This window comes from Sesamum indicum, linkage group LG5 (genome assembly GCF_026168435.1).
Source record: "Sesamum indicum cultivar Baizhima isolate 11 linkage group LG5, ASM2616843v1, whole genome shotgun sequence".
NCBI classification, from domain to species: Eukaryota; Viridiplantae; Streptophyta; class Magnoliopsida; order Lamiales; family Pedaliaceae; genus Sesamum; species Sesamum indicum.
In genome coordinates, this window is record NC_142661.1 from 9,334,163 (window position 1) to 9,356,675 (window position 22,513).

A 22,513-nucleotide genomic window follows, 5' to 3' on the forward strand; every position below is an offset into this window, starting at 1 on the left:
GCAGTGTGGAACGTCCGGGGGCTGAATAAGAGAGACCATCAGCTCGCATTAAAGGACCTTATCTCGGAATACAGGTTAGACTTCATGGGCATCTTAGAAACTCGTGTGCGTTTTAACAACGTCATGCATATTCAGTCTGTTTTGCTTCCGCATTGGAAATGGTTTGTTGATTATGCAACTGTGGGCAATCGTATTTGGGTAGCGTGGGATGATAATGTTGTGGACGTTCATATTCTTGATTTGGGGAACCAATTTATGCACTGTCGTGTCACTCATAGGACAGATAGTGAATCCCTCATTATCACTATTGTTTATGGTGCCTCTGAGATGATAGATCGTAGAAATTTATGGAATACCTTGGAATCATTAGCTCGAGAGCACTCGGATGAGCCCTGGCTGGTGGGGGGGGACTTCAACGCGGTCCGAGACATGAATGAGGTGTGTGGAGCTTCTGGGGATATAAGGATGGCCATGGAAGAATTCAATGCTGGTATTCAGGAGGCCGGGCTAATACCCATGCCTATGCAGGGGGAATGGTATACTTGGCACAACTGCAGCACGAACTCGCGAAGTCTATGGAAGAAATTGGATCGTTTCCTTATTAATGATAGATGGCTTGCGAGGTTCCCCTCCTCATACTATCATAGCCTCCTACCGCGGACTTCTGACCACTCGCCGCTCCTTCTGCATAGGGACAGGCAAAATCAAACAGGAGGTATGTTTCGATTTGACAACTACCTAACACTCTCACCTGAATTCATCCCCAGTGTGCAAAATATCTGGCAGAATACAATCGTTGGGGTGCCTATGTTTGCGGTAACACGTAAACTCAAAGCACTGAAACCGGTCTTCAGAGAGCAAAGGAGGAAGAAGGGGGATTTGACCCTCAACGTGCAATTAGCTAAAGGCTTTCTAGATGAGGCACAACAACTGGTGAGTTCAGATAGACAAAATGAGGCCTTCCTACTATTAGAACACTGTTGCCGCCTGGTTTATGCTAAAGCGGCAAAACTGGAACAAATCATGCTGCAACAGCGAGCCAAGATGCAATGGATGAAGGGGGGGGACCAATGCTCCCGAATTTTCTTTCGTAAAATTGCCAAGAGAAGGGTGGCAAGGAGGATACTGCAGATAAGTGATGACAACGGGACCATCCACACTGAACCAGAAGAGATCATCAATGAATTTGTCTGTTACTATCAAAATCTTCTGGGCGGTAACCGACGTCAGATAGCGCTTGATATTGGCTTTCTCAGACCGTGGGCAAGACATATTCTTTCTAATGAAGAGGCTGGCCATCTTATATTGGCGTTTACACCGGATGATGTGAAGCAAGCAGTATTTGACATTGCAGATGACAAGGCCCCGGGACCTGATGGATACTCATCAGGATTCTTTAAAGCAGCCTGGCCAGTGGTGGGACAGGAAGTTACAAAGGCGGTACTGGAATTCTTTAGTACCGGTAAGCTACTCAAACAAGTCAACTCCACACTTTTGGCACTAATCCCAAAGGTACACACTCCTATGACTGTTGGTGACTTTAGACCTATTTCATGCTGTAATGTGTTATACAAAATTATTGCAAAACTACTTGTCCAGCGGTTGAGTGTGGTTCTGGACAAGATTATTAGCCCCTGTCAGGGAGCATTTATCCCAGGGCGTAGCATTGGGGACAACATTTTGTTGGCACAGGAACTGCTCACGGGATACAACCAGGTGAGGCTCCCACCTCGTTGTACCCTAAAAGTTGATATCAGGAAGGCATATGATACTGTTGAGTGGGATTTCCTACTTGCGGTCTTGCAACTATTTGGATTCCCCCAAACGTTCACCAGGTGGATTGAGGAGTGTGTAACGACGACGGCTTTTTCGATTGGTCTGAATGGAAACCCTCACGGTTTCTTTGCAGGAGCACGTGGACTAAGACAGGGAGACCCTCTATCGCCCTATCTCTTTGTTCTTGTTATGGAAGTTTTGCATTTGGGATTACTGCAACTTATTGAGCAGGATTCGCAATTCTCTTTTCACTGGAAATGTGAGCCGGCCAAAGTCTTCCAGCTGGGATTCGCAGACGACCTCCTGCTCTTTTGTAGAGCTGACTTGAATTCACTCGGGACCCTCAAGAGGGGGTTGGACCGATTTGCTGAATGGTCGGGACTTCGGCTGAATGTACAAAAAAGTCATGTCATTATCTCTCGATCGGCACAAGCCTGGAAGGATCAGATTTTAACTATCATGGGTTTCCAAGAGGGCCAACTACCAATGAGGTACTTGGGTCTCCCTCTACTGTCCTCTAGATTGTCTATATCCGATTGCCAACCACTTCTATTGAAAATTGATGCTCGCATTAATGGCTGGGAAGGAATTTCACTATCATATGCTGGACGTATTCAAATCATTAAATCGGTACTCTCAGCAATGAGCATCTATTGGGCGTCTGCATTCATCTTACCAAAGGCTATCATTAAACAAATTGAGAAACGGCTCAGAACTTTTCTTTGGAAAGGCACTTCTACATCGGGATACGCCAAGGTAGCGTGGAAGGATGTGTGTAAACCTATTAATGAAGGAGGCCAAGGAATTAAGGATATTGGAATCCTTAACCGCTCATTAATGGCAAAGAAGTTATGTGATGTTATTAGATGTGACCGAACATCTATATGGGTTGAATGGTTGAAGCAGACTCGATTGCACAACACCTCAATTTGGACAATTAATGAGAAGGGAGGATCATGGGGATGGCGAAAACTACTCCGACTTCGCAGCTCTATACGACCTATGACAGAGTTTCTTATTGGAGAGGGGAGGTCATTCTACTTGTGGAAGGACCCGTGGCACCACTTGGGCCCACTTATTACTAGATTCCCTAGGGGACCGAGCCTCTTAGGACTTGATGAATCCACCAAACTACAAGTGGTCATTAATGAGGGACAATGGCAGTGGCCCTTCATTACCGATTTGGAATGTATGGAGATTACTTACATATTACCCCAGATTCATGGAGGAGATGACAGGATAAACTGGCGGTTCTCAGAGGGACGACCCACCACACAATCCCTTTATAGATTTTTTTGCCCACCTGGACCGAAAGTAGGCTGGTCTTCACTACTTTCGGGTTCTTTGAAGATTCCCCGCCATAACTTCATTCTTTGGTTAGCAATTCAGGAGAAGCTACCGACAACTGATAAACCTTGGATGACACATCTAGGGGGATGTATACTCTGTGACGAGGGTGCAGCGGAGACACACAATCACATGTTCTTCAGATGTCGATATAGCAGAGGATGCCTTGCAGCTATACGACACCATATTCGATTTGCTTGGCCCAATCGTGAATGGACAAGAGACGTGGAATGGGCATCGAGGAAGTGGAGGGGGAAGCATATTGTTAATGTCGCTTATCGAGCATTACTTAGTGCATGCATTTACCATATTTGGCGAGAGAGGAATCTGCGACGTTTTGAGCACACTCATCGGCCGGAAGCTATATTAGCCACCTGCATCATTGAAGACGTCAGACAGAGGATAATTAGTATTAATCTTTCCAGTTCTATTAGTACATGTGCACTCTATAGACTTTGGCGTATCCCTTGGTCTGTTGGGGGTACCACCATGTAACCGTTTGATTGTTGTACTCTGTACTCTGTACTTGTACTCTGTACTCTTTACCTATTTTTTTAATGAAACTTACACTTACCCAAAAAAAAAAAAAATTGGCTAAGCGTAATAATAACTACAAGTTAGTATAAAAGGGAAATAAACTTGCTTCAATAAAATCGTGCAAAAGAGCTTACTTTTGAACGTTGTCAGAATTCGACGAAACATGACCCAACCGTTGGTCTAGACCCAAGAATTTGTGGGATAAATTTGCTAAGCGTAATATTACCTACAAGTTAGTATAAAAGGGAAACAAACTTGCTTCAATAAAATCGTGCAAAACAGCTAAATTTTGAACGTTCACAGAATTTGAGGAAACTTGACCCAACCGTAGGTCTAGACCGAAGCATTTGTGTGGTAAATTTTCTAAGAGTAATAATACCTATAAGTTAGTATAAAAGGGAAACAAACTTGCTTTAATAAAATCGTGCAAAACAGCTAAATTTTGAACGTTCTCAGAATTCGACGAAACTTAACCCAACCGTATGTCTAGAACCAAGAATTTGTGTGGTTAATAATACCTACAAGTTAGTGTAAAAGAAAAATAATTTTGCTTTAATAAAATTGTGCAAAAGAGCTAACTTTTGAACGTTATCAGAATTCGACGAAACTTGTCCCAAACATTGGTCTATATCCCAGCATTTGTGTTGTATATTTGCTAATCTTAATAATAACTACAAGTTAGTATAAAAGGAAAATGAATTTGCTTTAATAAAACCGTGCAAAACAGCTAAATTTTAACCGTTCTCAAAATTCGACGAAATTTGACACAAACGTTAATCTACGCCCAAGAATTTGTGTGGTAATTTTGGAAAGCATAATAACAACTACAAGTTAGTACAAAAGGGAAACAAACTTGCTTTAATAAAACCGTGCAAAACAGCTAAATTTTAACGTTCACAGAATTCGACGAAACTTGACACAAACGTTGGTCTAGAGCTGCGAATTTGTGTGGTAAATTGGCTAAGCGTAATAATAACTACAAGTTAGTACAAAAGGGAAACAAACTTGCTTTAATAAAACCGTGCAAAACAGCTAAATTTTAACGTTCACAGAATTCGACGAAACTTGACACAAACGTTGGTCTAGAGCTGCGAATTTGTGTGGTAAATTGGCTAAGCGTAATAATAACTACAAGTTAGTATAAAAGGGAAATAAACTTGCTTCAATAAAATCGTGCAAAAGAGCTTACTTTTGAACGTTGTCAGAATTCGACGAAACATGACCCAACCGTTGATCTAGACCCAAGAATTTGTGGGATAAATTTGCTAAGCGTAATATTACCTACAAGTTAGTATAAAAGGGAAACAAACTTGCTTCAATAAAATCGTGCAAAACAGCTAAATTTTGAACGTTCACAGAATTTGAGGAAACTTGACCCAACCGTAGGTCTAGACCGAAGCATTTGTGTGGTAAATTTTCTAAGAGTAATAATACCTATAAGTTAGTATAAAAGGAAAACAAACTTGCTTTAATAAAACCGTGCAAAACAGCTAAATTTTGAACGTTCTCAGAATTCGACGAAACTTAACCCAACCGTATGTCTAGAACCAAGAATTTGTGTGGTTAATAAAACCTACAAGTTAGTGTAAAAGAAAAACAATTTTGCTTTAATAAAATTGTGCAAAACAGCTAACTTTTGAACGTTATCAGAATTCGACGAAACTTGTCCAAACATTGGTTTACATCCCAGCATTTGTGTTGTATATTTGCTAATCTTAATAATAACTACAAGTTAGTATAAAAGAAAAATGAATTTGCTTTAATAAAACCGTGCAAAACAGCTAAATTTTGACCGTTCTCAAAATTCGACGAAATTTTACACAAACGTTGATCTACGCCCAAGAATTTGTGTGGTAATTTTGGAAAGCATAATAACAACTACAAGTTAGTACAAAAGGGAAACAAACTTGCTTTAATAAAACCGTGCAAAACAGCTAAATTTTAACGTTCACAGAATTCGACGAAACTTGACACAAACGTTGGTCTAGAGCTGCGAATTTGTGTGGTAAATTGGCTAAGCGTAATAACAACTACAAGTTAGTACAAAAGGGAAACAAACTTGCTTTAATAAAATCATGCAAAACAGCTAAATTTTAAAGTTCACAGAATTCGACGAAACTTGACACAAACGTTGGTCTAGAGCTGCGAATTTGTGTGGTAAATTGTTAAGCGTAATAATAACTACAAGTTAGTATAAAAGGGAAATAAACTTGCTTTAATAAAATCGTGCAAAAGAGCTTACTTTTGAACGTTGTCAGAATTCGACGAAACATGACCCAACCGTTGGTCTAGACCCAAGAATTTGTGGGATAAATTTGCTAAGCGCAATATTACCTACAAGTTAGTATAAAAGGGAAACAAACTTGCTTTAATAAAACCGTGCAAAACAGCTAAATTTTGAACGTTCACAGAATTCGAGTAAACTTGACCCAACCGTAGGTCTAGACCGAAGCATTTGTGTGGAAAGTATTCTAAACGTAATACTACCTACAAGTTAGTATAAAAGGGAAACAAACTTGCTTTAATAAAACCGTGCAAAACATCTAAATTTTGAACGTTCTCAGAATTCGACGAAACTTAACCCAACCGTAGGTCTAGAACCAAGAATTTGTGTGGTTAATAATACCTACAAGTTAGTGTAAAAGAAAAACAATTTTGCTTTAATAAAATTGTGCAAAACAGCTAACTTTTGAACGTTATCAGAATTCGACGAAACTTGTCCCAAACATTGGTCTATATCCCAGCATTTGTGTTGTATATTTGCTAATCTTAATAATAACTACAAGTTAGTATAAAAGGAAAATGAATTTGCTTTAATAAAACCGTGCAAAACAGCTAAATTTTGACCGTTCTCAAAATTCGACGAAATTTGACACAAACGTTGATCTACGCCCAAGAATTTGTGTGGTAATTTTGGAAAGCATAATAACAACTACAAGTTAGTACAAAAGGGAAACAAACTTGCTTTAATAAAACCGTGCAAAACAGCTAAATTTTAACGTTCACAGAATTCGACGAAACTTGACACAAACGTTGGTCTAGAGCTGCGAATTTGTGTGGTAAATTGGCTAGGCGTAATAATAACTACAAGTTAGTACAAAAGGGAAACAAACTTGCTTTAATAAAACCGTGCAAAACAGCTAAATTTTAACGTTCACAGAATTCGATGAAACTTGACACAAACGTTGGTCTAGAGCTGCGAATTTGTGTGGTAAATTGGCTAAGCGTAATAATAACTACAAGTTAGTATAAAAGGGAAATAAACTTGCTTCAATAAAATCGTGCAAAAGATCTTACTTTTGAACGTTGTCAGAATTTGACGAAACATGACCCAACCGTTGGTCTAGACCCAAGAATTTGTGGGATAAATTTGCTAAGCGTAATATTACCTACAAGTTAGTATAAAAGGGAAACAAACTTGCTTTAATAAAATCGTGCAAAACAGCTAAATTTTGAACGTTCACAGAATTCGAGGAAACTTGACCCAACCGTAGGTCTAGATCGAAGCATATGTGTGGTAAATTTTCTAAGAGTAATAATACCTATAAGTTAGTATAAAAGGGAAACAAACTTGCTTTAATAAAACCGTGCAAAACAGCTAAATTTTGAACGTTCTCAGAATTCGACGAAACTTAACCCAACCGTAGGTCTAGAACCAAGAATTTGTGTGGTTAATAATACCTACAAGTTAGTGTAAAAGAAAAACAATTTTGCTTTAATAAAATTGTGCAAAACAGCTAACTTTTGAACGTTATCAGAATTCGACGAAACTTGTCCCAAACATTGGTCTATATCCCAGCATTTGTGTTGTATATTTGCTAATCTTAATAATAACTACAAGTTAGTATAAAAGGAAAATGAATTTGCTTTAATAAAACCGTGCAAAACAGCTAAATTTTGACCGTTCTCAAAATTCGACGAAATTTGACACAAACGTTGATCTACGCCCAAGAATTTGTGTGGTAATTTTGGAAAGCATAATAACAACTACAAGTTAGTACAAAAGGGAAACAAACTTGCTTTAATAAAACCGTGCAAAACAGCTAAATTTTAACGTTCACAGAATTCGACGAAACTTGACACAAACGTTGGTCTAGAGCTGCGAATTTGTGTGGTAAATTGGCTAAGCGTAATAATAACTACAAGTTAGTACAAAAGGGAAACAAACTTGCTTTAATAAAACCGTGCAAAACAGCTAAATTTTAACGTTCACAGAATTCGACGAAACATGACACAAACGTTGGTCTAGAGCTGCGAATTTGTGTGGTAAATTGGCTAAGCGTAATAATAACTACAAGTTAGTATAAAAGGGAAATAAACTTGCTTCAATAAAATCGTGCAAAAGAGCTTACTTTTGAACGTTGTCAGAATTCGACGAAACATGACCCAACCGTTGATCTAGACCCAAGAATTTGTGGGATAAATTTGCTAAGCGTAATATTACCTACAAGTTAGTATAAAAGGGAAACAAACTTGCTTCAATAAAATCGTGCAAAACAGCTAAATTTTGAACGTTCACAGAATTTGAGGAAACTTGACCCAACCGTAGGTCTAGACCGAAGCATTTGTGTGGTAAATTTTCTAAGAGTAATAATACCTATAAGTTAGTATAAAAGGAAAACAAACTTGCTTTAATAAAACCGTGCAAAACAGCTAAATTTTGAACGTTCTCAGAATTCGACGAAACTTAACCCAACCGTATGTCTAGAACCAAGAATTTGTGTGGTTAATAAAACCTACAAGTTAGTGTAAAAGAAAAACAATTTTGCTTTAATAAAATTGTGCAAAACAGCTAACTTTTGAACGTTATCAGAATTCGACGAAACTTGTCCAAACATTGGTTTACATCCCAGCATTTGTGTTGTATATTTGCTAATCTTAATAATAACTACAAGTTAGTATAAAAGAAAAATGAATTTGCTTTAATAAAACCGTGCAAAACAGCTAAATTTTGACCGTTCTCAAAATTCGACGAAATTTTACACAAACGTTGATCTACGCCCAAGAATTTGTGTGGTAATTTTGGAAAGCATAATAACAACTACAAGTTAGTACAAAAGGGAAACAAACTTGCTTTAATAAAACCGTGCAAAACAGCTAAATTTTAACGTTCACAGAATTCGACGAAACTTGACACAAACGTTGGTCTAGAGCTGCGAATTTGTGTGGTAAATTGGCTAAGCGTAATAACAACTACAAGTTAGTACAAAAGGGAAACAAACTTGCTTTAATAAAATCATGCAAAACAGCTAAATTTTAAAGTTCACAGAATTCGACGAAACTTGACACAAACGTTGGTCTAGAGCTGCGAATTTGTGTGGTAAATTGTTAAGCGTAATAATAACTACAAGTTAGTATAAAAGGGAAATAAACTTGCTTTAATAAAATCGTGCAAAAGAGCTTACTTTTGAACGTTGTCAGAATTCGACGAAACATGACCCAACCGTTGGTCTAGACCCAAGAATTTGTGGGATAAATTTGCTAAGCGCAATATTACCTACAAGTTAGTATAAAAGGGAAACAAACTTGCTTTAATAAAACCGTGCAAAACAGCTAAATTTTGAACGTTCACAGAATTCGAGTAAACTTGACCCAACCGTAGGTCTAGACCGAAGCATTTGTGTGGAAAGTATTCTAAACGTAATACTACCTACAAGTTAGTATAAAAGGGAAACAAACTTGCTTTAATAAAACCGTGCAAAACATCTAAATTTTGAACGTTCTCAGAATTCGACGAAACTTAACCCAACCGTAGGTCTAGAACCAAGAATTTGTGTGGTTAATAATACCTACAAGTTAGTGTAAAAGAAAAACAATTTTGCTTTAATAAAATTGTGCAAAACAGCTAACTTTTGAACGTTATCAGAATTCGACGAAACTTGTCCCAAACATTGGTCTATATCCCAGCATTTGTGTTGTATATTTGCTAATCTTAATAATAACTACAAGTTAGTATAAAAGGAAAATGAATTTGCTTTAATAAAACCGTGCAAAACAGCTAAATTTTGACCGTTCTCAAAATTCGACGAAATTTGACACAAACGTTGATCTACGCCCAAGAATTTGTGTGGTAATTTTGGAAAGCATAATAACAACTACAAGTTAGTACAAAAGGGAAACAAACTTGCTTTAATAAAACCGTGCAAAACAGCTAAATTTTAACGTTCACAGAATTCGACGAAACTTGACACAAACGTTGGTCTAGAGCTGCGAATTTGTGTGGTAAATTGGCTAGGCGTAATAATAACTACAAGTTAGTACAAAAGGGAAACAAACTTGCTTTAATAAAACCGTGCAAAACAGCTAAATTTTAACGTTCACAGAATTCGATGAAACTTGACACAAACGTTGGTCTAGAGCTGCGAATTTGTGTGGTAAATTGGCTAAGCGTAATAATAACTACAAGTTAGTATAAAAGGGAAATAAACTTGCTTCAATAAAATCGTGCAAAAGATCTTACTTTTGAACGTTGTCAGAATTTGACGAAACATGACCCAACCGTTGGTCTAGACCCAAGAATTTGTGGGATAAATTTGCTAAGCGTAATATTACCTACAAGTTAGTATAAAAGGGAAACAAACTTGCTTTAATAAAATCGTGCAAAACAGCTAAATTTTGAACGTTCACAGAATTCGAGGAAACTTGACCCAACCGTAGGTCTAGATCGAAGCATATGTGTGGTAAATTTTCTAAGAGTAATAATACCTATAAGTTAGTATAAAAGGGAAACAAACTTGCTTTAATAAAACCGTGCAAAACAGCTAAATTTTGAACGTTCTCAGAATTCGACGAAACTTAACCCAACCGTAGGTCTAGAACCAAGAATTTGTGTGGTTAATAATACCTACAAGTTAGTGTAAAAGAAAAACAATTTTGCTTTAATAAAATTGTGCAAAACAGCTAACTTTTGAACGTTATCAGAATTCGACGAAACTTGTCCCAAACATTGGTCTATATCCCAGCATTTGTGTTGTATATTTGCTAATCTTAATAATAACTACAAGTTAGTATAAAAGGAAAATGAATTTGCTTTAATAAAACCGTGCAAAACAGCTAAATTTTGACCGTTCTCAAAATTCGACGAAATTTGACACAAACGTTGATCTACGCCCAAGAATTTGTGTGGTAATTTTGGAAAGCATAATAACAACTACAAGTTAGTACAAAAGGGAAACAAACTTGCTTTAATAAAACCGTGCAAAACAGCTAAATTTTAACGTTCACAGAATTCGACGAAACTTGACACAAACGTTGGTCTAGAGCTGCGAATTTGTGTGGTAAATTGGCTAAGCGTAATAATAACTACAAGTTAGTACAAGAGGGAAACAAACTTGCTTTAATAGAACCGTGCAAAACAGCTAAATTTTAACGTTCACAGAATTCGACGAAACTTGACACAAACGTTGGTCTAGAGCTGCGAATTTGTGTGGTAAATTGGCTAAGCGTAATAATAACTACAAGTTAGTATAAAAGGGAAATAAACTTGCTTCAATAAAATCGTGCAAAAGAGCTTACTTTTGAACGTTGTCAGAATTCGACGAAACATGACCCAACCGTTGGTCTAGACCCAAGAATTTGTGGGATAAATTTGCTAAGCGTAATATTACCTACAAGTTAGTATAAAAGGGAAACAAACTTGCTTTAATAAAATCGTGCAAAACAGCTAAATTTTGAACGTTCACAGAATTCGAGGAAACTTGACCCAACCGTAGGTCTAGATCGAAGCATATGTGTGGTAAATTTTCTAAGAGTAATAATACCTATAAGTTAGTATAAAAGGGAAACAAACTTGCTTTAATAAAACCGTGCAAAACAGCTAAATTTTGAACGTTCTCAGAATTCGACGAAACTTAACCCAACCGTAGGTCTAGAACCAAGAATTTGTGTGGTTAATAATACCTACAAGTTAGTGTAAAAGAAAAACAATTTTGCTTTAATAAAATTGTGCAAAACAGCTAACTTTTGAACGTTATCAGAATTCGACGAAACTTGTCCCAAACATTGGTCTATATCCCAGCATTTGTGTTGTATATTTGCTAATCTTAATAATAACTACAAGTTAGTATAAAAGGAAAATGAATTTGCTTTAATAAAACCGTGCAAAACAGCTAAATTTTGACCGTTCTCAAAATTCGACGAAATTTGACACAAACGTTGATCTACGCCCAATAATTTGTGTGGTAATTTTGGAAAGCATAATAACAACTACAAGTTAGTACAAAAGGGAAACAAACTTGCTTTAATAAAACCGTGCAAAACAGCTAAATTTTAACGTTCACAGAATTCGACGAAACTTGACACAAACGTTGGTCTAGAGCTGCGAATTTGTGTGGTAAATTGGCTAAGCGTAATAATAACTACAAGTTAGTATAAAAGGGAAACAAACTTGCTTTAATAAAACCGTACAAAACAGCTAAATTTTAACGTTCACAGAATTCGACGAAACTTGACACAAACGTTGGTCTAGAGCTGCGAATTTGTGTGGTAAATTGGCTAAGCGTAATAATAACTACAAGTTAGTATAAAAGGGAAATAAACTTGCTTCAATAAAATCGTGCAAAAGAGCTTACTTTTGAACGTTGTCAGAATTCGACGAAACATGACCCAACCGTTGGTCTAGACCCAAGAATTTGTGGGATAAATTTGCTAAGCGTAATATTACCTACAAGTTAGTATAAAAGGGAAACAAACTTGCTTCAATAAAATCGTGCAAAACAGCTAAATTTTGAACGTTCACAGAATTTGAGGAAACTTGACCCAACCGTAGGTCTAGACCGAAGCATTTGTGTGGTAAATTTTCTAAGAGTAATAATACCTATAAGTTAGTATAAAAGGGAAACAAACTTGCTTTAATAAAATCGTGCAAAACAGCTAAATTTTGAACGTTCTCAGAATTCGACGAAACTTAACCCAACCGTATGTCTAGAACCAAGAATTTGTGTGGTTAATAATACCTACAAGTTAGTGTAAAAGAAAAATAATTTTGCTTTAATAAATTTGTGCAAAAGAGCTAACTTTTGAACGTTATCAGAATTCGACGAAACTTGTCCCAAACATTGGTCTATATCCCAGCATTTGTGTTGTATATTTGCTAATCTTAATAATAACTACAAGTTAGTATAAAAGGAAAATGAATTTGCTTTAATAAAACCGTGCAAAACAGCTAAATTTTAACCGTTCTCAAAATTCGACGAAATTTGACACAAACGTTAATCTACGCCCAAGAATTTGTGTGGTAATTTTGGAAAGCATAATAACAACTACAAGTTAGTACAAAAGGGAAACAAACTTGCTTTAATAAAACCGTGCAAAACAGCTAAATTTTAACGTTCACAGAATTCGACGAAACTTGACACAAACGTTGGTCTAGAGCTGCGAATTTGTGTGGTAAATTGGCTAAGCATAATAATAACTACAAGTTAGTACAAAAGGGAAACAAACTTGCTTTAATAAAACCGTGCAAAACAGCTAAATTTTAACGTTCACAGAATTCGACGAAACTTGACACAAACGTTGGTCTAGAGCTGCGAATTTGTGTGGTAAATTGGCTAAGCGTAATAATAACTACAAGTTAGTATAAAAGGGAAATAAACTTGCTTCAATAAAATCGTGCAAAAGAGCTTACTTTTGAACGTTGTCAGAATTCGACGAAACATGACCCAACCGTTGGTCCAGACCCAAGAATTTGTGGGATAAATTTGCTAAGCGTAATATTACCTACAAGTTAGTATAAAAGGGAAACAAACTTGCTTTAATAAAATCGTGCAAAACAGCTAAATTTTGAACGTTCACAGAATTCGAGGAAACTTGACCCAACCGTAGGTCTAGATCGAAGCATATGTGTGGTAAATTTTCTAAGAGTAATAATACCTATAAGTTAGTATAAAAGGGAAACAAACTTGCTTTAATAAAACCGTGCAAAACAGCTAAATTTTGAACGTTCTCAGAATTCGACGAAACTTAACCCAACCGTAGGTCTAGAACCAAGAATTTGTGTGGTTAATAATACCTACAAGTTAGTGTAAAAGAAAAACAATTTTGCTTTAATAAAATTGTGCAAAACAGCTAACTTTTGAACGTTATCAGAATTCGACGAAACTTGTCCCAAACATTGGTCTATATCCCAGCATTTGTGTTGTATATTTGCTAATCTTAATAATAACTACAAGTTAGTATAAAAGGAAAATGAATTTGCTTTAATAAAACCGTGCAAAACAGCTAAATTTTGACCGTTCTCAAAATTCGACGAAATTTGACACAAACGTTGATCTACGCCCAAGAATTTGTGTGGTAATTTTGGAAAGCATAATAACAACTACAAGTTAGTACAAAAGGGAAACAAACTTGCTTTAATAAAACCGTGCAAAACAGCTAAATTTTAACGTTCACAGAATTCGACGAAACTTGACACAAACGTTGGTCTAGAGCTGCGAATTTGTGTGGTAAATTGGCTAAGCGTAATAATAACTACAAGTTAGTATAAAAGGGAAACAAACTTGCTTTAATAAAACCGTACAAAACAGCTAAATTTTAACGTTCACAGAATTCGACGAAACTTGACACAAACGTTGGTCTAGAGCTGCGAATTTGTGTGGTAAATTGGCTAAGCGTAATAATAACTACAAGTTAGTATAAAAGGGAAATAAACTTGCTTCAATAAAATCGTGCAAAAGAGCTTACTTTTGAACGTTGTCAGAATTCGACGAAACATGACCCAACCGTTGGTCTAGACCCAAGAATTTGTGGGATAAATTTGCTAAGCGTAATATTACCTACAAGTTAGTATAAAAGGGAAACAAACTTGCTTCAATAAAATCGTGCAAAACAGCTAAATTTTGAACGTTCACAGAATTTGAGGAAACTTGACCCAACCGTAGGTCTAGACCGAAGCATTTGTGTGGTAAATTTTCTAAGAGTAATAATACCTATAAGTTAGTATAAAAGGGAAACAAACTTGCTTTAATAAAATCGTGCAAAACAGCTAAATTTTGAACGTTCTCAGAATTCGACGAAACTTAACCCAACCGTATGTCTAGAACCAAGAATTTGTGTGGTTAATAATACCTACAAGTTAGTGTAAAAGAAAAATAATTTTGCTTTAATAAATTTGTGCAAAAGAGCTAACTTTTGAACGTTATCAGAATTCGACGAAACTTGTCCCAAACATTGGTCTATATCCCAGCATTTGTGTTGTATATTTGCTAATCTTAATAATAACTACAAGTTAGTATAAAAGGAAAATGAATTTGCTTTAATAAAACCGTGCAAAACAGCTAAATTTTAACCGTTCTCAAAATTCGACGAAATTTGACACAAACGTTAATCTACGCCCAAGAATTTGTGTGGTAATTTTGGAAAGCATAATAACAACTACAAGTTAGTACAAAAGGGAAACAAACTTGCTTTAATAAAACCGTGCAAAACAGCTAAATATTAACGTTCACAGAATTCGACGAAACTTGACACAAACGTTGGTCTAGAGCTGCGAATTTGTGTGGTAAATTGGCTAAGCATAATAATAACTACAAGTTAGTACAAAAGGGAAACAAACTTGCTTTAATAAAACCGTGCAAAACAGCTAAATTTTAACGTTCACAGAATTCGACGAAACTTGACACAAACGTTGGTCTAGAGCTGCGAATTTGTGTGGTAAATTGGCTAAGCGTAATAATAACTACAAGTTAGTATAAAAGGGAAACAAACTTGCTTTAATAAAACCGTACAAAACAGCTAAATTTTAACGTTCACAGAATTCGACGAAACTTGACACAAACGTTGGTCTAAAGCTGCGAATTTGTGTGGTAAATTGGCTAAGCGTAATAATAACTACAAGTTAGTATAAAAGGGAAATAAACTTGCTTCAATAAAATCGTGCAAAAGAGCTTACTTTTGAACGTTGTCAGAATTCGACGAAACATGACCCAACCGTTGACTAGACCCAAGAATTTGTGGGATAAATTTGCTAAGCGTAATATTACCTACAAGTTAGTATAAAAGGGAAACAAACTTGCTTCAATAAAATCGTGCAAAACAGCTAAATTTTGAACGTTCACAGAATTTGAGGAAATTTGACCCAACCGTAGGTCTAGACCGAAGCATTTGTGTGGTAAATTTTCTAAGAGTAATAATACCTATAAGTTAGTATAAAAGGAAAACAAACTTGCTTTAATAAAACCGTGCAAAACAGCTAAATTTTGAACGTTCTCAGAATTCGACGAAACTTAACCCAACCGTATGTCTAGAACCAAGAATTTGTGTGGTTAATAAAACCTACAAGTTAGTAAAAAGAAAAACAATTTTGCTTTAATAAAATTGTGCAAAACAGCTAACTTTTGAACGTTATCAGAATTCGACGAAACTTGTCCAAACATTGGTCTATATCCCAGCATTTGTGTTGTATATTTGCTAATCTTAATAATAACTACAAGTTAGTATAAAAGGAAAATGAATTTGCTTTAATAAAACCGTGCAAAACAGCTAAATTTTGACCGTTCTCAAAATTCGACGAAATTTGACACAAACGTTGATCTACGCGCAAGAATTTGTGTGGTAATTTTGGAAAGCATAATAACAACTACAAGTTAGTACAAAAGGGAAACAAACTTGCTTTAATAAAACCGTGCAAAACAACTAAATTTTAACGTTCACAGAATTCGACGAAACTTGACACAAACGTCGGTCTAGAGCTGCGAATTTGTGTGGTAAATTGGCTAAGCGTAATAATAACTACAAGTTAGTACAAGAGGGAAACAAACTTGCTTTAATAGAACCGTGCAAAACAGCTAAATTTTAACGTTCACAGAATTCGACGAAACTTGACACAAACGTTGGTCTAGAGCTGCGAATTTGTGTGGTAAATTGGCTAAGCGTAATAATAACTACAAGTTAGTATAAAAGGGAAATAAACTTGCTTCAATAAAATCGTGCAAAAGAGCTTACTTTTGAACGTTGTCAGAATTCGACGAAACATGACCCAACCGTTGGTCTAGACCCAAGAATTTGTGGGATAAATTTGCTAAGCGTAATATTACCTACAAGTTAGTATAAAAGGGAAACAAACTTGCTTCAATAAAATCGTTCAAAACAGCTAAATTTTGAACGTTCACAGAATTCGAGGAAACTTGACCCAACCGTAGGTCTAGACCGAAGCATTTGTGTGGTAAATTTTCTAAGAGTAATAATACCTATAAGTTAGTATAAAAGGGAAACAAACTTGCTTTAATAAAACCGTGCAAAACAGCTAAATTTTGAACGTTCTCAGAATTCGACGAAACTTAACCCAACCGTAGGTCTAGAACCAAGAATTTGTGTGGTTAATAATACCTACAAGTTAGTGTAAAAGAAAAACAATTTTGCTTTAATAAAATTGTGCAAAACAGCTAACTTTTGAACGTTATCAGAATTCGACGAAACTTGTCCCAAACATTGGTCTACATCCCAGCATTTGTGTTGTATATTTGCTAATCTTAATAATAACTACAAGTTAGTATAAAAGGAAAATGAATTTGCTTTAATAAAACCGTGCAAAACAGCTAAATTTTGACCGTTCTCAAAATTCGACGAAATTTGACACAAACGTTGATCTACGCGCAAGAATTTGTGTCGTAATTTTGGAAAGCATAATAACAACTACAAGTTAGTACAAAAGGGAAACAAACTTGCTTTAATAAAACCGTGCAAAACAACTAAATTTTAACGTTCACAGAATTCGACGAAACTTGACACAAACGTCGGTCTAGAGCTGCGAATTTGTGTGGTAAATTGGCTAAGCGTAATAATAACTACAAGTTAGTACAAGAGGGAAACAAACTTGCTTTAATAAAACCGTGCAAAACAGCTAAATTTTAACGTTCACAGAATTCGACGAAACTTGACACAAACGTTGGTCTAGAGCTGCGAATTTGTGTGGTAAATTGGCTAAGCGTAATAATAACTACAAGTTAGTATAAAAGGGAAATAAACTTGCTTCAATAAAATCGTGCAAAAGAGCTTACTTTTGAACGTTGTCAGAATTCGACGAAACATGACCCAACCGTTGGTCCAGACCCAAGAATTTGTGGGATAAATTTGCTAAGCGTAATATTACCTACAAGTTAGTATAAAAGGGAAACAAACTTGCTTCAATAAAATCGTTCAAAACAGCTAAATTTTGAACGTTCACAGAATTCGAGGAAACTTGACCCAACCGTAGGTCTAGACCGAAGCATTTGTGTGGTAAACTTTCTAAGAGTAATAATATCTATAAGTTAGTATAAAAGGGAAACAAACTTGCTTTAATAAAACCGTGCAAAACAGCTAAATTTTCAACGTTCTCAGAATTCGACGAAACTTAACCCAACCGTAGGTCTAGAACCAAGAATTTGTGTGGTTAATAATACCTACAAGTTAGCGTAAAAGAAAAACAATTTTGCTTTAATAAAATTGTGCAAAACAGCTAACTTTTGAACGTTATCAGAATTCGACGAAACTTGTCCCAAACATTGGTCTACATCCCAGCATTTGTGTTGTATATTTGCTAATCTTAATAATAACTACAAGTTAGTATAAAAGGAAAATGAATTTGCTTTAATAAAACCGTGCAAAACAGCTAAATTTTGACCGTTCTCAAAATTCGACGAAATTTGACACAAACGTTGATCTACGCCCAAGAATTTGTGTGGTAATTTTGGAAAGCATAATAACAACTACAAGTTAGTACAAAAGGGAAACAAACTTGCTTTAATAAAACCGTGCAAAACAGCTAAATTTTAACGTTCATAGAATTCGACGAAACTTGACACAAACGTTGGTCTAGAGCTGCGAATTTGTGTGGTAAATTGGCTAAGCGTAATAATAACTACAAGTTAGTACAAAAGGGAAACAAACTTGCTTTAATAAAACCGTGCAAAACAGCTAAATTTTAACGTTCACAGAATTCGACGAAACTTGACACAAACGTTGGTCTAGAGCTGCGAATTTGTGTGGTAAATTGGCTAGCAATCCTTGGCAAACTTCCTACCACAGACAAATCGTGGCTATCCCACCTGGGGGTGTGCATACTGTGCGATGAGGGAGCTACGGAATCTCATCCACATTTATTCTTCCAATGCAGATTTAGTCGTCAGTGCCTTTATGAGATTCGCAGAAGGATTCGCTTTCACTGGCCCAATAGAGATTGGGCAACAGATATTGAATGGGCGACACGGAAATGGAGAGGGGAGCACATTATTAATAGAGCTTACCGTACACTACTGGCGGCGTGCGTCTACCACATATGGAAGGAGAGGAACTTGAGGAGATTTGATCATACTGAGCGGACACCGGCCACATTGAGCATACTAATCATCAATGACGTCAGACAGAGGATTCTTAGCGTTGACTTAGCATCGTCAGTCAGTACACGAGCATTGTATAGATTATGGCGTATCCCTTGGGTAGAGGGAGAAACCAGTTGATAATCCCATGTTGTACCATGTTGTACTGTACCATTACTCTTTATTAATGAAATTTACATTTACCGAAAAAAAAAAAACTTGCTTCAATAAAATCGTGCAAAAGAGCTTACTTTTGAACGTTGTCAGAATTCGACGAAACATGACCCAACCGTTGGTCTAGACCCAAGAATTTGTGGGATAAATTTGCTAAGCGTAATATTACCTACAAGTTAGTATAAAAGGGAAACAAACTTGCTTCAATAAAATCGTGCAAAACAGCTAAATTTTGAACGTTCACAGAATTTGAGGAAACTTGACCCAACCGTAGGTCTAGACCGAAGCATTTGTGTGGTAAATTTTCTAAGAGTAATAATACCTATAAGTTAGTATAAAAGGAAAACAAACTTGCTTTAATAAAACCGTGCAAAACAGCTAAATTTTGAACGTTCTCAGAATTCGACGAAACTTAACCCAACCGTATGTCTAGAACCAAGAATTTGTGTGGTTAATAATACCTACAAGTTAGTGTAAAAGAAAAACAATTTTGCTTTAATAAAATTGTGCAAAACAGCTAACTTTTGAACGTTATCACAATTCGACGAAACTTGTCCCAAACATTGGTCTATATCCCAGCATTTGTGTTGTATATTTGCTAATCTTAATAATAACTACAAGTTAGTATAAAAGGAAAATGAATTTGCTTTAATAAAACCGTGCAAAACAGCTAAATTTTGACCGTTCTCAAAATTCGATGAAATTTGACACAAACGTTGATCTACGCGCAAGAATTTGTGTCGTAATTTTGGAAAGCATAATAACAACTACAAGTTAGTACAAAAGGGAAACAAACTTGCTTTAATAAAACCGTGCAAAACAACTAAATTTTAACGTTCACAGAATTCGACGAAACTTGACACAAACGTCGGTCTAGAGCTGCGAATTTGTGTGGTAAATTGGCTAAGCGTAATAATAACTACAAGTTAGTACAAGAGGGAAACAAACTTGCTTTAATAAAACCGTGCAAAACAGCTAAATTTTAACGTTCACAGAATTCGACGAAACTTGACACAAACGTTGGTCTAGAGCTGCGAATTTGTGTGGTAAATTGGCTAAGCGTAATAATAACTACAAGTTAGTATAAAAGGGAAATAAACTTGCTTCAATAAAATCGTGCAAAAGAGCTTACTTTTGAACGTTGTCAGAATTCGACGAAACATGACCCAACCGTTGGTCCAGACCCAAGAATTTGTGGGATAAATTTGCTAAGCGTAATATTACCTACAAGTTAGTATAAAAGGGAAACAAACTTGCTTCAATAAAATCGTTCAAAACAGCTAAATTTTGAACGTTCACAGAATTCGAGGAAACTTGACCCAACCGTAGGTCTAGACCGAAGCATTTGTGTGGTAAACTTTCTAAGAGTAATAATACCTATAAGTTAGTATAAAAGGGAAACAAACTTGCTTTAATAAAACCGTGCAAAACAGCTAAATTTTGAACGTTCTCAGAATTCGACGAAACTTAACCCAACCGTAGGTCTAGAACCAAGAATTTGTGTGGTTAATAATACCTACAAGTTAGCGTAAAAGAAAAACAATTTTGCTTTAATAAAATTGTGCAAAACAGCTAACTTTTGAACGTTATCAGAATTCGACGAAACTTATCCCAAACATTGGTCTACATCCCAGCATTTGTGTTGTATATTTGCTAATCTTAATAATAACTACAAGTTAGTATAAAAGGAAAATGAATTTGCTTTAATAAAACCGTGCAAAACAGCTAAATTTTGACCGTTCTCAAAATTCGACGAAATTTGACACAAACGTTGATCTACGCCCAAGAATTTGTGTGGTAATTTTGGAAAGCATAATAACAACTACAAGTTAGTACAAAAGGGAAACAAACTTGCTTTAATAAAACCGTGCAAAACAGCTAAATTTTAACGTTCATAGAATTCGACGAAACTTGACACAAACGTTGGTCTAGAGCTGCGAATTTGTGTGGTAAATTGGCTAAGCGTAATAATAACTACAAGTTAGTACAAAAGGGAAACAAACTTGCTTTAATAAAACCGTGCAAAACAGCTAAATTTTAACATTCACAGAATTCGACGAAACTTGACACAAACGTTGGTCTAGAGCTGCGAATTTGTGTGGTAAATTGGCTAGCAATCCTTGGCAAACTTCCTACCACAGACAAATCGTGGCTATCCCACCTGGGGGTGTGCATACTGTGCGATGAGGGAGCTACGGAATCTCATCCACATTTATTCTTCCAATGCAGATTTAGTCGTCAGTGCCTTTATGAGATTCGCAGAAGGATTCGCTTTCACTGGCCCAATAGAGATTGGGCAACAGATATTGAATGGGCGACACGGAAATGGAGAGGGGAGCACATTATTAATAGAGCTTACCGTACACTACTGGCGGCGTGCGTCTACCACATATGGAAGGAGAGGAACTTGAGGAGATTTGATCATACTGAGCGGACACCGGCCACATTGAGCATACTAATCATCAATGACGTCAGACAGAGGATTCTTAGCGTTGACTTAGCATCGTCAGTCAGTACACGAGCATTGTATAGATTATGGCGTATCCCTTGGGTAGAGGGAGAAACCAGTTGATAATCCCATGTTGTACCATGTTGTACTGTACCATTACTCTTTTTTTTGGGTAAGTGTAAGTTTCATTAAAAAAATAGGTAAAGAGTACAGAGTACAAGTACAGAGTACAGAGTACAACAATCAAACGGTTACATGGTGGTACCCCCAACAGACCAAGGGATACGCCAAAGTCTATAGAGTGCACATGTACTAATAGAACTGGAAAGATTAATACTAATTATCCTCTGTCTGACGTCTTCAATGATGCAGGTAGCTAATATAGCTTCCGGCCGATGAGTGTGCTCAAAACGTCGCAGATTCCTCTCTCGCCAAATATGGTAAATGCATGCACTAAGTAATGCTCGATAAGCGACATTAACAATATGCTTCCCCCTCCACTTCCTCGATGCCCATTCCACGTCTCTTGTCCATTCACGATTGGGCCAAGCAAATCGAATATGGTGTCGTATAGCTGCAAGGCATCCTCTGCTATATCGACATCTGAAGAACATGTGATTGTGTGTCTCCGCTGCACCCTCGTCACAGAGTATACATCCCCCTAGATGTGTCATCCAAGGTTTATCAGTTGTCGGTAGCTTCTCCTGAATTGCTAACCAAAGAATGAAGTTATGGCGGGGAATCTTCAAAGAACCCGAAAGTAGTGAAGACCAGCCTACTTTCGGTCCAGATGGGCAAAAAAATCTATAAAGGGATTGTGTGGTGGGTCGTCCCTCTGAGAACCGCCAGTTTATCCTGTCATCTCCTCCATGAATCTGGGGTAATATGTAAGTAATCTCCATACATTCCAAATCGGTAATGAAGGGCCACTGCCATT

The 22,513-nt window shown here is 36.5% G+C and overlaps 1 protein-coding gene across 1 annotated transcript; it reads left to right on the forward strand.

The window, feature by feature from the left end:
• Positions 1 to 465: 465 nt before the first annotated feature.
• LOC148788105 (uncharacterized) lies at positions 466 to 21,975 on the forward strand. Its single transcript, XM_088880355.1, has 2 exons — positions 466 to 933; positions 21,949 to 21,975. The coding sequence occupies exons 1-2, from the start codon at positions 466 to 468 to the stop codon at positions 21,973 to 21,975; spliced, it is 495 nt and encodes a 164-aa protein (XP_088736481.1).
• The last annotated feature ends 538 nt before the right edge of the window (positions 21,976 to 22,513 follow it).

Bases quoted from the DNA above. Each gene is read 5' to 3' on its own strand.
- LOC148788105 (XM_088880355.1), top strand. From the start codon at position 466: ATGGCCATGGAAGAATTCAATGCTGGTATTCAGGAGGCCGGGCTAATA. The intron at 934-21,948 runs GTGAGTTCAGAT...TCAATGATGCAG, and splicing joins TAGATGAGGCACAACAACTG to GTAGCTAATATAGCTTCCGG.